The sequence below is a fragment of the Apodemus sylvaticus genome, chromosome 2 (genome assembly GCF_947179515.1).
Source record: "Apodemus sylvaticus chromosome 2, mApoSyl1.1, whole genome shotgun sequence".
In the NCBI taxonomy this organism is placed as follows: domain Eukaryota; kingdom Metazoa; phylum Chordata; class Mammalia; order Rodentia; family Muridae; genus Apodemus; species Apodemus sylvaticus.
Genome location: NC_067473.1, coordinates 11,816,564 through 11,830,293, shown reverse-complemented (window position 1 = coordinate 11,830,293; position 13,730 = coordinate 11,816,564). Strand labels below are relative to the sequence as shown.

The 13,730-nt window shown below is 37.3% G+C and overlaps 1 protein-coding gene across 1 annotated transcript in view; it reads left to right on the top strand.

The window, feature by feature from the left end:
- Nucleotides 1–5,804, top strand: part of Gnat3 (G protein subunit alpha transducin 3) — a 49,956-nt gene extending 44,152 nt beyond the window's left edge. The window contains exons 6-8 of the mRNA XM_052172402.1: nucleotides 1,691–1,820; nucleotides 2,019–2,172; nucleotides 5,614–5,804. Of these exons, the coding sequence (XP_052028362.1) occupies nucleotides 1,691–1,820; nucleotides 2,019–2,172; nucleotides 5,614–5,804 (475 nt within the window). The remainder of the gene's footprint in view (nucleotides 1–1,690; nucleotides 1,821–2,018; nucleotides 2,173–5,613) is intronic.
- Nucleotides 5,805–13,730: the final 7,926 nt, after the last annotated feature.

Sequence of the window (13,730 nt, the reverse complement as noted above, 5' to 3'; positions counted from 1 at the left end):
CATAAAGTGACAGTCGTTCCATATAAAGTAAGAGGAAATGAAGAGAGAAAACTTGTGAAGTCTCTCAGAAAGCCTCCTCTGTGGATGAGACATTGATCATAAAACATGAAAGTTGAGAGAGAAGTGGTAATGAACAATGAAAAAAAAAAGAAGTCTGGTATGATGCCACATACCTGTATGATGTCATACATTTGTATAATGTCATATACTGTTATGATGCCACATACCTGTAAGATGCCACATACCTGTATGATGCCATATACCTGTATGATGTCATACATTTGTATGATGTCACACATCTGTATAATGTCATATACTGCTATGATGCCACATACCTGTATGATGTCACACAGCTATATGATGTTGCATATCTGTATGATGCCACATACCTATGATCCTATATCCTATAACATGAAAGCAGAAAGAAAGGACAGCCTCAGCTACATAGTGAGTTCATGGCCACTCTGGGCTACAGGAGACCATGTCTCAAAAATAATTAAAAGGGAAAAAAAACTACATGAACCCCCTAAAAGGAGAAAGGTCATGAAAGAGCTAACAAAAAGTTGTATTTATACTGATTTAAACTAAGAGAACACCATGATTTTATTATATTGAGAGGAGAATGAATCGCTTCTCAGCCTTTTGGCTAAGATTGAGTGTGGAGAGGAGAATGACAAGAACGAAGTTCAGAAGGGCAGTGAGCATGAGAATAGTCACCACAGACTGTGAGCCACCACAAGTTTATTTCTTACTCTAAAGGAAGGAAGAGTTGCAAGCAGAAAAGTGAATGTGTAATGTCCATTCACCGTGAAACATTTAAACAAAGGGGGAGCTTCTAGGACAGTCTTTTTGGAGACTGGAAATGCAGCAACAGGGGAATATGTGATTATGTTTTTTCCTGGCCCTGAGATAGACAATAGTGACTTGATGATGGAAGAGTTGAAAACAAGGTGAAATAAAGATTGCATTTCAAGTGGTTCACAACTTTGAGAAAAGGGTCAGAGTGGTACAAAGGGGAAGTGCGGACTACTCATCACTTTCTCTGACCAATGACAATTGCTACCAATTTGATAATGTGGATCTGAGATAGCACATTTAAACATCTCCTTTGAGTGATTTTCATGATCCTTTGGAATGTCTTGAACCCCGAAGTATGAACTGACATAGTTTTTAAATATTTGACTATTAAATTACATAATGCTATGATTGCGTGCATGGGTATCTCTCTTTGAAAACAGCAATCATATCTTTTCATCTTCATGTAAGCTGATTTAAATCAGTGTTAGCACAGAACACAAGCTTATTGTTTGAATAAAAATGAAATGTAGGAAGAGATCAGAGAGAATCATGTTATCAGACTGACATATTCAATCTTCCAATCTATTTATTCTTGAATAGTATGTATAAACTTTATCAAATTCTTCTAACACTAACATTTTAAACTGCTTCAAATTGTAAACTCCTTTAAAATTTCCAGTCATTCAAGTTACCATGAGAATAATTTCACTCAGTCCTATGTGAAGAGGGAAGAATGAAATTTCTCTTTTATTCCCCGTGTAGTGCATGATTAACTTAGGCTACCCAACAGAAATGGAAAAATAAATGCATTTCAAGGATACTGAATTATGTAGTCAGTGTCAACCACTGGGCAAAATTTGGAGGAGTAATTATTCATTTTATTTTTTTTAAGAATGTTTGATGTAGGTGGCCAGAGATCAGAGAGAAAGAAATGGATCCACTGCTTTGAAGGAGTCACGTGCATTATATTTTGTGCAGCGCTAAGCGCCTATGACATGGTGCTTGTAGAAGACGAAGAGGTGGTAAGTAAATGAGATGCAGAAGGTGGAGGCAGAGGAAAGAGCAAGATAAACCCAATAGTGCTATCCAGCGACAGCCCTGCACTTGCCAGCCCAACGTCCACTGTACAAGTGTGCGTATGATATCTAGGACTTGCTTATGATACCCATGCTCAAACCTGCAGCCAGTAACCTTACACGCTCTCTTTCTTTACACCCAAGAACAGAATGCATGAAAGTCTCCACCTGTTCAACAGCATCTGTAATCACAAGTATTTCGCAACCACCTCCATTGTTCTGTTTCTTAACAAGAAAGATCTCTTCCAGGAGAAAGTGACCAAGGTGCACCTCAGCATCTGCTTTCCAGAATACACTGGTAAGATTGCTCCCTCAATGCTAGATAATACGCTCTGTAGGACCTCTCTCTCCCTCTCTCTCTCCCCCTCTCTCTCTTTCTCTCTCTCTCTCTCTCTCTCTCTCTCTCTCTCTCTCTCTCTCTCTCTCTCTCTCTCTGTGTGTGTGTGTGTGTGTGTGTATTTGTTTGGGTGTATGGTGTACTTGTTATTGTGGGTATATGAAAATGTGTTTATGAGTGTACGTGCACGCTTGTGTGTATATCTGTATTTGATATCTTTCCTTAATCATTCTCCACCCTTTAAAAAATTACTGATTTTTAACCTATTTATATGTGAACTTTTAAGAATTTCTGTGTACCACATGTGGTAGTACTCTTGGAGGAGGGAAGAGGGCTCTGGATGCCCTGAAACTGGAATTACAGACAACAGTGAGTCACCTTGTGGGTTCTGTGAACCAAATTTAGGTCCTTGTGAGAGTAATATGTGCTTATTAATCTCCGAGCAAAATCTCCACCTGCCCCTGTCCCAACCTTTATATTTTTTGAGACATGGTCCCTCACAGAACTTGAAATTCATCTATGCAAGCAAAGCAACTGACCAACAAGCCTCATGAATCCTCTTGGTGCCATCCTCTTCCTCACCCCTCCCTAGGGTTTACAGAAGCACACTGCTATACCCTGGCTTATTCATTCATTCCAGGAATCCAAACTCAGGTCCTCATGCTTGTGTGGCAGCCTCTTACCCTCTGAGCCATCTTCTCGGCCCTCCCGTTTGGATCTGAGCATGACTGTGATTCCCATTGAAAACACTCTTTCAAATAAAGAAGAGCCTTTGCTGTCCCGTGGAAATTAAAACAAGAGCCAGTGGAACGCACTGGGAAAATGTGAGATTGGTGAGAGTAGCAGCTCTGCACACACATCAATGATGCTGTAGGCTGTATTACCTTCTATGTAAAAATGTCACTGTAGTCACCTTACCTAGAGCTCACAATGTCACACTGGAGCTCAGTAGCTCTTCAGAGTCTACAGTGTGCCTAGTGAACAACAGGAATGTGTGTGACGACAGTGTCCCTTCTCTTTCAATTCCTGATGTCCCACCATTTCATTGCTTATCCTGTCAGTCAGTAACTGCTGAGGCCCTGTGACATGAAACAGTTGGTTTACCTTTAGAGACTCTGTTGTGCGAGTACTTAGCTGTACTGTTGTTAAAGAAGTTATCTAACACTGAAATGGTTGAGATTTAAACATAAATGTATGTCTAATTTGACTCTCTGTGTATTCGATGTCCTAGATGGCAGAGTGTCAAAGTAGGTATTGATACTGATTAATCTTTATTTAGAGTGTGTTATTCTATTATTACAAACATCTATAATGCCTACACAGCTATCATGTGATAAATACAATTGAATCTATATTTAATGATGTAGTTTAAATATAGACACAGTTAAGGTATATATATATATATTTTTTTTTAATTAATACAGTCTCTTAGAGCAGGTTTTATTCACAGATGTATAAATATTTTGTGAGGGCAGAGATTTTATGTGCCTACTCTGTTTTCCTTCCCCTAGGGTTCAATTAGTTACATCTTGTATTGTAACTAATGTACACTTGTTGTAATTGATGGAATGATGTTGACACAAACTTAACCAAGATCCACAGTTTAATTAGGCCTTGCTAGCTGTGTCTCACAGTTCTATGTGTTTTGCTAAATGCATAAAATGTAGCCACCTGTTATCAGTCTTCTGTTAAGATAAAAAAATACCTAAGGTAAATCAGATGATAAAGAGGCATTTTTCGTAATCTCATAATTTGTAAAGTACCAATCTATAGTCAGTTAGCCCTGTTCTAAGTCTGTGGCAAGGGAGTGTGGCAATGGAAGTTTGTTTTCTCTCTATCAAGAAGGAAGCAAGAGAGAGAGAAGAGGGGGGGGGAGAGAGTTGAGGATCTTATAGACGCCTTTGAAGGCACACTCTTGGTAGCCAAAAGACCACCCATGAGGTCCCACCCCTTAAGAGTGTCTACAATGCCCAATGATGCCAAGGACCAAACCTTTAACAAATGGGATTTGGGGGAAGGGATATATTCAGATTTACAGTGGAGAATTAGTATAGTATCACATGGAATCGATCTGTTGTTCTCAGATAACCAAGGTTATCCCCAAATTTCTGAGACTACAAATGTTTCAAGTCTTACAGTCTCACATTTTCCAGAATCTCAAACTGCTGGAATTGTGCAGTGCTCAGCCTTCCCCAGTGACTGGAAGAGTTTGCATTCCCACTAGCAATAAGTATAGTTCCCATGATTTTGTATTCGTGTTAACATTTATTTCCCCATGGTCTTTTGCTAGTCATGCTAGGCTCAACTCTGACACTGAGCCATCTTCTAATCATTGTTGAATTGTATGATGCAAATACTGGTTTTCTCCTACAGTTTTTTTTTCCCTAGCAATAATAAAGTATGAAAGTGAAAATTTTATCTCTATCTCATTAGAAAATCTTTAGAGCCCTTTCTGTGGTGTCCTCAGTATATATATTCTGGTGTGAAGTCAGTCGGTTAGATACAGTTAGTAGCCCCATATCTGTCAGCTTTTCTATTTTTTGTCTCCCTCCCCCGTCTGATCTGGGTGTCATCCTACTAGAGTTTTCTCACACATGGAGAAAACTCTCTCCATATTGCTCTCTGTAGCTGTCCTCACTTCATCTTAGCTCCTCTCTTCACCCAGAAGTGAAGCCAAATGGCTTTCTCGCTATTCATCCCATTTCGTTTGTATACTGCTTCTACTAAATCTCATGCATTCGGCTGACCAGATCTTCCAAATTCCACTCTATTTCCCAGCTCCAGTCAGAAGGATCAGGGAAGGAATGTCACCGACTCTGATCAGTGCTACTTTCTTGTTTTCCCTCATGCTTTTTCTCCTCTCTCGTCATAAGTACTTGCTCAATAGTCTTTCTGCAACCTAGCCACCTCCCACAGTCTCATATATTTCAGCTCATACGAGAGCATATGCCTAAGTATATGAACAGAACATGAGGTATTTGAGTGTGTGTTATTTGTATCATTTGCCTTGTTATGCCAGCATTTAAATTTCTTAAAGCTAAAATTATAATTACACCATTTCTCTCTGTACCCCTTCTCTCTTACCCCATCCATATCTGATCACCATCTTCCAGCCTGCCAAATTCACTGCTTCCTCTTATTTAATGTGGTTAATATGCATCTAAATGAATCAACAGAACTCTCAGAAATTCCAGAAAAGCTAGCATAGTATATGACACCATGTGGGTGCTACACAAATTTCTAAAATCTGACCTTGGACACCTTGACTTTGAAATCAAGAGATGATATGCATAAAGATTCCATACATCAAATAGTAACGAACAACTTGTTGGTGCTATATATAGCCCCATGATTTAAAAGATATGATTAATGCTTACTTCTTTAATTTCTTTCTTCACTAAGGACCAAATACATTTGAAGACGCAGGGAACTACATCAAGAACCAGTTTCTAGATCTGAACTTAAAAAAAGAAGATAAGGAAATCTATTCTCACATGACCTGTGCTACTGACACACAAAACGTCAAATTTGTGTTTGATGCAGTGACAGATATAATAATAAAAGAGAACCTCAAAGACTGTGGGCTCTTCTGAGCAACCTGTTTACTTTCACTTGTAATGGCTATCATCTTTTTAAAAGATAAAAAGGTGCTGTGTATTAGCCTTGGTAGATATAAACTGATTTAGAAATGTAATTAGCATTTTAAGACAAAAATGTTCACACAAAAATGTTACTGTGGTATCACACATATGCTTTCTTGCGGAACGGAGGGTAGAGTTGCTGATGTTCTACATCTAGAATCTGCTGTATCTTGGTATTGATCACAATATTCATTCTTGCTACTATAAAGTTTCTTGGAAGTGCTCTATAGGTGACCAATCACAGAGTAATTAATCATAGAGTAAATTATAGAATGTGCTGTAACGTTTCCTCAGATAGATTTTGAAAAGCATTCAAAGCCATGTCTTCCTACATAAACTATACAAAATGATACAAGGTATATTTTTGATCATCAGCCCTTTAATTAAGTTGCCCCAAAGCATACATAATATATGCTTTGTTGATGGGAAATTGCATGTGTAAAATATATGCATATATAATATTTCTGAGTGGCATGGCCTATTATTATAAGTGATAGCCTGGACTTTAGAATGACAAAGCTAGACTTTAAGACTAAAAGCTTTCCCTACTAGAGTAGTTTCTGTTTTGTGAATTTATGTAATAGTAGCAAGTACATGGGAGAATTTTGTATGATAGCTATTAAGCTTCTCAATTGGAACTGGTCTTAAATTCTGACTCCTTAAATTGGTGCCTTACAAACTGAATTTTTTTTTACAAAATGTCTTACTTACCTGAAGATAAATATGATTGTTTCTTTTCCTTTTTTAATATGTCTGCCCTTTTACCTTAAAGCACTTCTGATAGCATTCATTGCTTCTGCATTTCAGAAGACATATATGGTTTATATCTGGTTTATTCACACTTTTAGACTCGTGCATGAAATCAATAATGACTCATAAAAAGATTAAACTAGGTTTTTTTAACAATGGAAGAGTAATGCAAAGAAGAAGAAATTAAGCATTTCCAGTCTGCAGTTCAGGTGGGCCTTAATTGTATGTCAATAGATCTATTTCACTGCCATAAAACATAGAAACAATACACTCAAGAAGATATCCTAACTAGATTATCTGTATCTTAGTCCTCCCCTGATTAAAAACCACAAAAGAGGTTTAAAATCACTTAAAATACCATGGATTTTAATTTTAAATTCTTTGGAAGTCATAAATTACTGAAGAGTATAAGGTATAAATTATGAAAGCATTCTAAAGAATTATTCAGTTCTGATATCTGCTAAAGCTTTCTTAAAAATCAATAAGTATATAACAAAGAGCCAGCATTTTGATGGAGATAGACAATGCTATAAGATTTCAAGTTCAGAAAGCAAATATGTTAATATTTCTGCTGCTTTTTTGTTACTACTCTAATGTAATCTTTCTCTGGTAGTTCATGGAGAATATTTGAAAAAAGAGAGAAAACGGTATTATTTGGAATATTAATATTATTGCTGGTTTGTTTTTACTTTGACTTAACTTTAGTTTTCACTTTCTAATGAAGAAGAAGTCAGCATGAGCCAATTAGTCTATCCAAAATGCATAATTAATTTTGAGCTCATGTATCCCAGTCTTGTCTTGAGTTCACTATATTTTCCTCTCTTACTAGAAATTCTGTTACCGCGACTCAACCTCTGTTCATGGTGTTATTATAAAATATCATGTCTAATCATGCCCAGATAGTTTTGATTCTAGAAGAAAGAAAGAAAGAACGAACAAAAGAAACAAAGAAAGAAAGAAAGACAGAAAGAAAGGAAGGAAGGAAGACAGAAAGAAAGAAAGAAAGAAAGAAAGAAAGAAAGAAAGAAAGAAAGAAAGAAAGAAAGAAAGAAAGAAAGACAGAAAGAAAGATGGACAGAAAGAAAGAAAGGAAGGAAGGAAGACAGAAAGAAAGAAGGAAGGAAGGAAGGAAGGAAGGAAGGAAGGAAGGAAGGAAGGAAGAAAGAAGTAAACTGATACTGATTCTTTCCTACAATTCCATGATTAAACATAAAAAAGATCTTACACAATATAAAAATGGGTATTAAAGTATCAATTTTTATTAAGGAGAAGAATTTTAAGTAGAGAGAAAACAAAGTCTAGTGTTATTGTTGCAATATTTAAAATCAAATCTATGTTTATAGATGTGCACTATTTGTGGTTAAAGAAAAAAATTATCTGAAACTTGGAAGACTGACTAATACCTGAGAAATTTCCACCAAGACCAGTTATGTTAAATTGGCTAAAGTTAACACCATCTTCTAATTGGACATCCAGTTATCTTACAGAATCTCAAAGAAGCATTCTGTGCTTTGGTGTCTCACTTTCAAACACACAAAGGACAGTCAAACTGAAGTGAATGCCACACAGCTACACATGATCATAACGATGATCATCCTCTGTTATCTGAGGTTTTTCTTCTTGCATGAGCATGTTCCTCACTCTTTTGTGTTAGACAGTTGTCCACAAGGTTTGCACAATGCAGACACTTTGATATGCCCTCAGCATATGGATCACTGTCAGCCTCCACATAGTTTTTTTTTTTTCCAGAAGCACGAGCTGGTCAGCAGGTAAGAATTTGTATGATGGCCCCAAGACTAGAGTGATAAGGAAATTATATAATGAGCAATGGTACCTCATCTCACAATATTGTGAGAGTTGTTGACTCTGAGACAGTGACTTCGGAGAAGGGAGTTCAAACTCTGTAGAATGGAAAACTTTTATTCTAAACATCAGCTATCCAACGGGTGAGCAAAATGTATAAAGAAGAGTCAATCTTCACCTGTCTCACAAGGGGTCAACCAAGAGATTTAGACCCTGAAGTAGTACCCGCCCTAGTACAAACATTCTTACCTTGCCCATCACCCCACTTAGCCACACAATGTCCCTTGAAACACTAGCTGAGAATTATATAAACTTGACTTCACCCAGCAATATAAACACAAGAAACTTTTTTTATTTGTGCGGCTTTATCACTTCTGAATCATAGAGAGACACAGGCTAAAGTGTGTGTATGACAGCTGAACAGAAACCATTTGTAAGATTTATGGGAGAACTTATGAGTTCTATCACATAGACTAATTTTATTTTGAATGGAATAACTATTCACTAAAATACCCCTTGCACTGATGCCTTTCTGAAGACATTCTTACAAGTGATTCTACAGCCACATGGGGGCACACTCACATTATGTGTTTTCAAACCAAGTTTTGCAGCTCTCCTTTGGATTAGCAATGATGTTGAGGAAACAGATAGCCCACGTATATAAAGAATCATACTTCATCCTGTCTCTCCAGCTCAATTGTGTGTGCTTGTCTCCTGGTAATTTGCAGAAGTCCATAAATGACAAACTATGGAAGCATCTCTGTCTCTGTAGAATTGTGCAGATATATATTCCTTGCATGGTCTTATTAGTCATTCGGTGGCTTTTAATTGTTAAAATATGAATGGTGATTGATTTTAAAATCTCCCAGAATCATGTTTCAAATGCTGTTTAATTTATAGTGTTGAGTACAAGAAAAATCATCTGATGGTTCACAACTACGATGTTTTGGTTGTAATCAACTGGATGCTTATTAATACATTGTATTATATATATGCTTATGTTCTTTCATAAGCCATAAATCAGAGTAAAATTCATTCTGCTAAAAACGAGAGTCATTCTGCTATTCTTTTTATTACAGTGCTTTTCTTTTCAGTCGCTGCTCCGCCACATTAGAGGAAACATTCCTTGTGACACTTTTCTTCCTGACACTGTTGGGCTGATACATTTTTCATTAGTAATGGCACAAGTTTTCCTTCCAGCCATGCTTGTCACACCAGATAATAATAAAAGAGTCACATAAAAGAGCAAGAGACCCTAATTTACATCATGTGGACAGTAATGGCCCTGTAATTACTATGAGCCCTTTCAGATAAGAAATAATGTATGAGACTCACAGCCAAAAACATTGCTTTATTAGAAAGACATATTTTCTAAAGTCGACTCAAATTGTCACAAAAACCAAGCAACATATGTAATTGAAAATTGTCAAATTTTGCTTCAGTGTCTATTGCTTAGTGTTCTCTTCTGACAAAGAAAGAATGTCAAGAATTGAAAGTTTTCTGTTATGACCAATGGAGAATATTTGAATTTTAACACATTAAGAATCTAGAAAAAGGTCTAGATGGGTGTTCTTAGGCTCAGCATAGATTTGCTATGCAAAGCATTCTGTCCAGTGGAAAAAGTAATGTCTGCTACAATTCTATTTACAAAATTAATAATTGGCATTATCAGGCTGGTGAGATAGACGCCAAATCAAGGGCACTTTCCCCCAAGCCTGATAACCTGAGATTGATCTCAAGAAGTAGCATGGAATAAAGAAAGAGTTAATTCTCAGGGTCTGTTCTTGTCTTGTCTCTCCTATGCACAGTGCATACACATCTCCCACATTCAAACAAATGAATGTGAAAAAACTCAGAATATGTTATTGCACTTAAATATATGAATGGGAGAGTATATATTTTTATATAGAGAATGTAAGATAATTCACAAGCAAAGAAAGAAGTCTGTTTCATATAGAGTTAGCAATGAGAGCAATCCCTTTGGAGACCTAAACCTAAACCAACCATCCTTCAAACTATCAAAGCAAATAGCGGGCTTGCCTATAGTTTGTACTTTCCCTAACATATTAGGAGAATAAAACCCTGCACCAGAACATAGCTCTATTGTGGCACATGGAGACGTGCATACAGCACAAGACTGGCCTGGATGGTGCATGCTCAGGTTAGTTGCTGTTCCTTGTTTCTTTCTCTTGCTGGAGACTGAACAAGGCCTAGTGCATGCAATACAATGCAAGCCCCCTGTGCTGGGTCTGGGTTGCAGCCCAGCCTCAATGAGGATTTAACATTAACACATTTAAGTGGTCAATAAACCCAAAATGATTCATAGTCTACTTAATAATATATTAGACTTTCTTTTAAAACTCTTACATTTTAATGTATTGCCATGAAATAATTTTAATGCTAATATATAAGAATGTTTCATGTTTATGAAAGTGTAATTGAAAACCAAAGCTCTTGAAGCATTTTAGTGATTTTTTTTCAATATCAAAATTCTGAATGAATTTCTATGCTGCCCTCATAACAGCATAGAGAAGTCAGGTATTATTTTTTGCATTTATCTTCATGCTTTGTTATCTGAAGATTATTATCATTTATATTAATCAAAAATTATATGTACATATATGTTTTTCTTATGTGTATTATGTTAATATGTAAGAAAAACTCATCTCAAAAGCTTTGCTTTCTCCTATCAACTTTCTTGAAGCATAACCCCCCAGGCCTAACAAAATAGTTTTACTTTCTCCCTATGAATAACAAGTTGCATTGCTGTCTAATAGCAGGACATTATCTCATGCTTCATGAAAAAAAAAAATCTAAGCCATCCAAAGCCCATGTAGCGAATGAAGTCTTATATATTCTTTAAATAAGTGAAACTTACAGTTTTATTAGTCCTTCTCAAACTCACAAATTCCAGTTAAATTAATTATGAGTTGTACTTTGTTGTGCACTACTTCCAGGATTTCACTAATGAATTATGCATTGTGATTATTTTAAGTCAGATTCAATGATTTCCACCATTCAGGCATTCAGTTTGTGTTGAATTACAGCCACCTTGCAATGTATTAAACTCACCCAGAGCAAGAATGATGGAAATTCACACCTTGACATTCTGATAATCACATGACTGTCTACAGGATGTAGCTGTGGAAAGCAGCACTTTTAATTCAAAGATTTCTTTTCCTTCTCTTCTTTTCTCTTCTTTCCTTTCCTTTCCTTTCCTTTCTTTTCCTCTCCTCTCCTCTGCTTTGCTCCAACTATACAGAGGCTCAGCAAATGCCTGTTTGTATTTCCTTTGTGATCAATGACTACAACACGCCCTCTGAGCCCCCTACACTTTACAAGTATTCCAAGCAGAGGAGGCTAGAATATTTAATATTCGCATGCTGTTGGTGATATTAATCTCCCATTGTTCAACAACTGAGAATGTGAGAACTGTATTGGAAACATGCTATAGCTTTAAATTAGATCATCAAGTAACTCATGTAAGGTCCTAATTTATTGCTGTTCCAACAAGGCTGCCAAAAAACAAGGGATGTGCAGATGAGCAAAAAACTGTGCCATTACAGAGTGCTTGTTTTGATAGACAGTTGTATGAGTAGAATACGAGACGGCATACCAACTAGGACTCAAGGAACTGTATTTATTTCTTATCATCTGGCTATATGTGAGATTTGTTATTTAAAGTGAGTATTTTCAGACTAGAAGAGTAATGTGTTCCTTTCAAATGCTGCTGTGTGAAGCCATAACAGACAACTAAATAGACTAACTGCCTTGACCTTGACTTATCTGCTGACTACAGAGGTTTGGCAGTAATGTCTTACATCCTGTTGCATGCACACCTTTGAATCAAGGACAGCAGTAACAGTGTAGTTGGAATACTGAGAAGAATGTCTACATATATTAGATAAGCAGTTGCCAAGGAACGCTGCATACATCTTATCATTCATTCTTGCTGCTTGCTGTATAATAGAAGTTTAGTCTGTTCTACCAACATGGCAGAGGACCTGGGGGAGGGGGGAGTAAGAGACAAATAAAGCACAGCAAATCATGCCTGGGCTGGAAACCTAACCAACTCTCTGAGGCCATAATAGTCATGGATTTTGAAGGAGAAACTATAACTGCCACTTTAGCAGACCAGCATCATCCCTAACCGCCCAGGCAGCAATTACCCTCTGCCCTCGGGTGAGCATAGTCCTTACAATATACCAAGGAACTTTCCTTTGCAACAGATGGAGACCATTACAAAAGCCACGGCCGAATAAAATAACAGTTGTGACACCTAGTCCTAACTGTTACATTTATAACATAGCTCCTGAATTTAAGGCTCAGGGATCATTACAGAAAAGATGGCAAAAGATTGTCAGAGCCAAAGGACCGTGTAGTTTGCTGTGAGATTTTTGTCTGCTAGAAATGTCAGAAGTTTGAAGCCTCACCAATATGGTTTCCTAAACTGAACTTGAACAAGGATGGCTCATGAAGCCTCCACCCTACACAAAGACCTATAGGTAAATAAGGGTTGCAGAGTAGGAGAGATAGTTTTCTCTAGAGAAGAGCATACCACCTGGTTATCCAACACCAAAGTGGTCAGGCCTGAAAACATACCTTCAAGTAACAGTACATGAACTGAAATGTTTTATTTAGGAACACACACACACACACACACACATACACACACACAAAAAGCATACAAAATCGTACACAAAATGCAAAAACAATTAAAGAAAAGGAGTCTATCAATTTGAAAGAGACCAAAGTATGGATATGTGTGCGGTGATACATGGAATGGCCTGGAGGGAAATGAGAAATTATATAATTATAATCTCAAAGCTTTAAACAAATATATCTTAAAGAGGGAGGGACTTTGCAAGTGAAAAGCTTTGTGTGAATCTAGCAGTTAAAAAGAATTAGAGTAGTGGGGAGGGAATGGGTGAGAGGAGGGGGAGATGTGGGAAAAGAGGAGGTTGTGTGGTGGAGGAGAGAGGTGCAGAGAGGGGGCAAAGAAGAAGGAAGGAGGGGAGATGGAGATGATGTGGAAGAAGAGAAGAGATGGAAGGGGAGTAGAAGGGAGGAAATGAGAGGTCAAGAAATGGAATGAGGGGAGAGGGGAAGAAGTGGGGGAAGGCGAGGTGCAGCAAGGAAGGAGATCAGTCCTGAGGAGTCTCTTGTCTCCTCCATGTGAGGAATGCAAAGATAATCCTTTATGAATTAACATTCACTCTCAGCACATCATAAACCTTTGAGTGCATGGGCCTTGGAAAAGTCCAAGCAAAAGTGCTTCATAAATGGCAAGATATAAACTTCTATTTTTATCAGCCACCCAGCTTA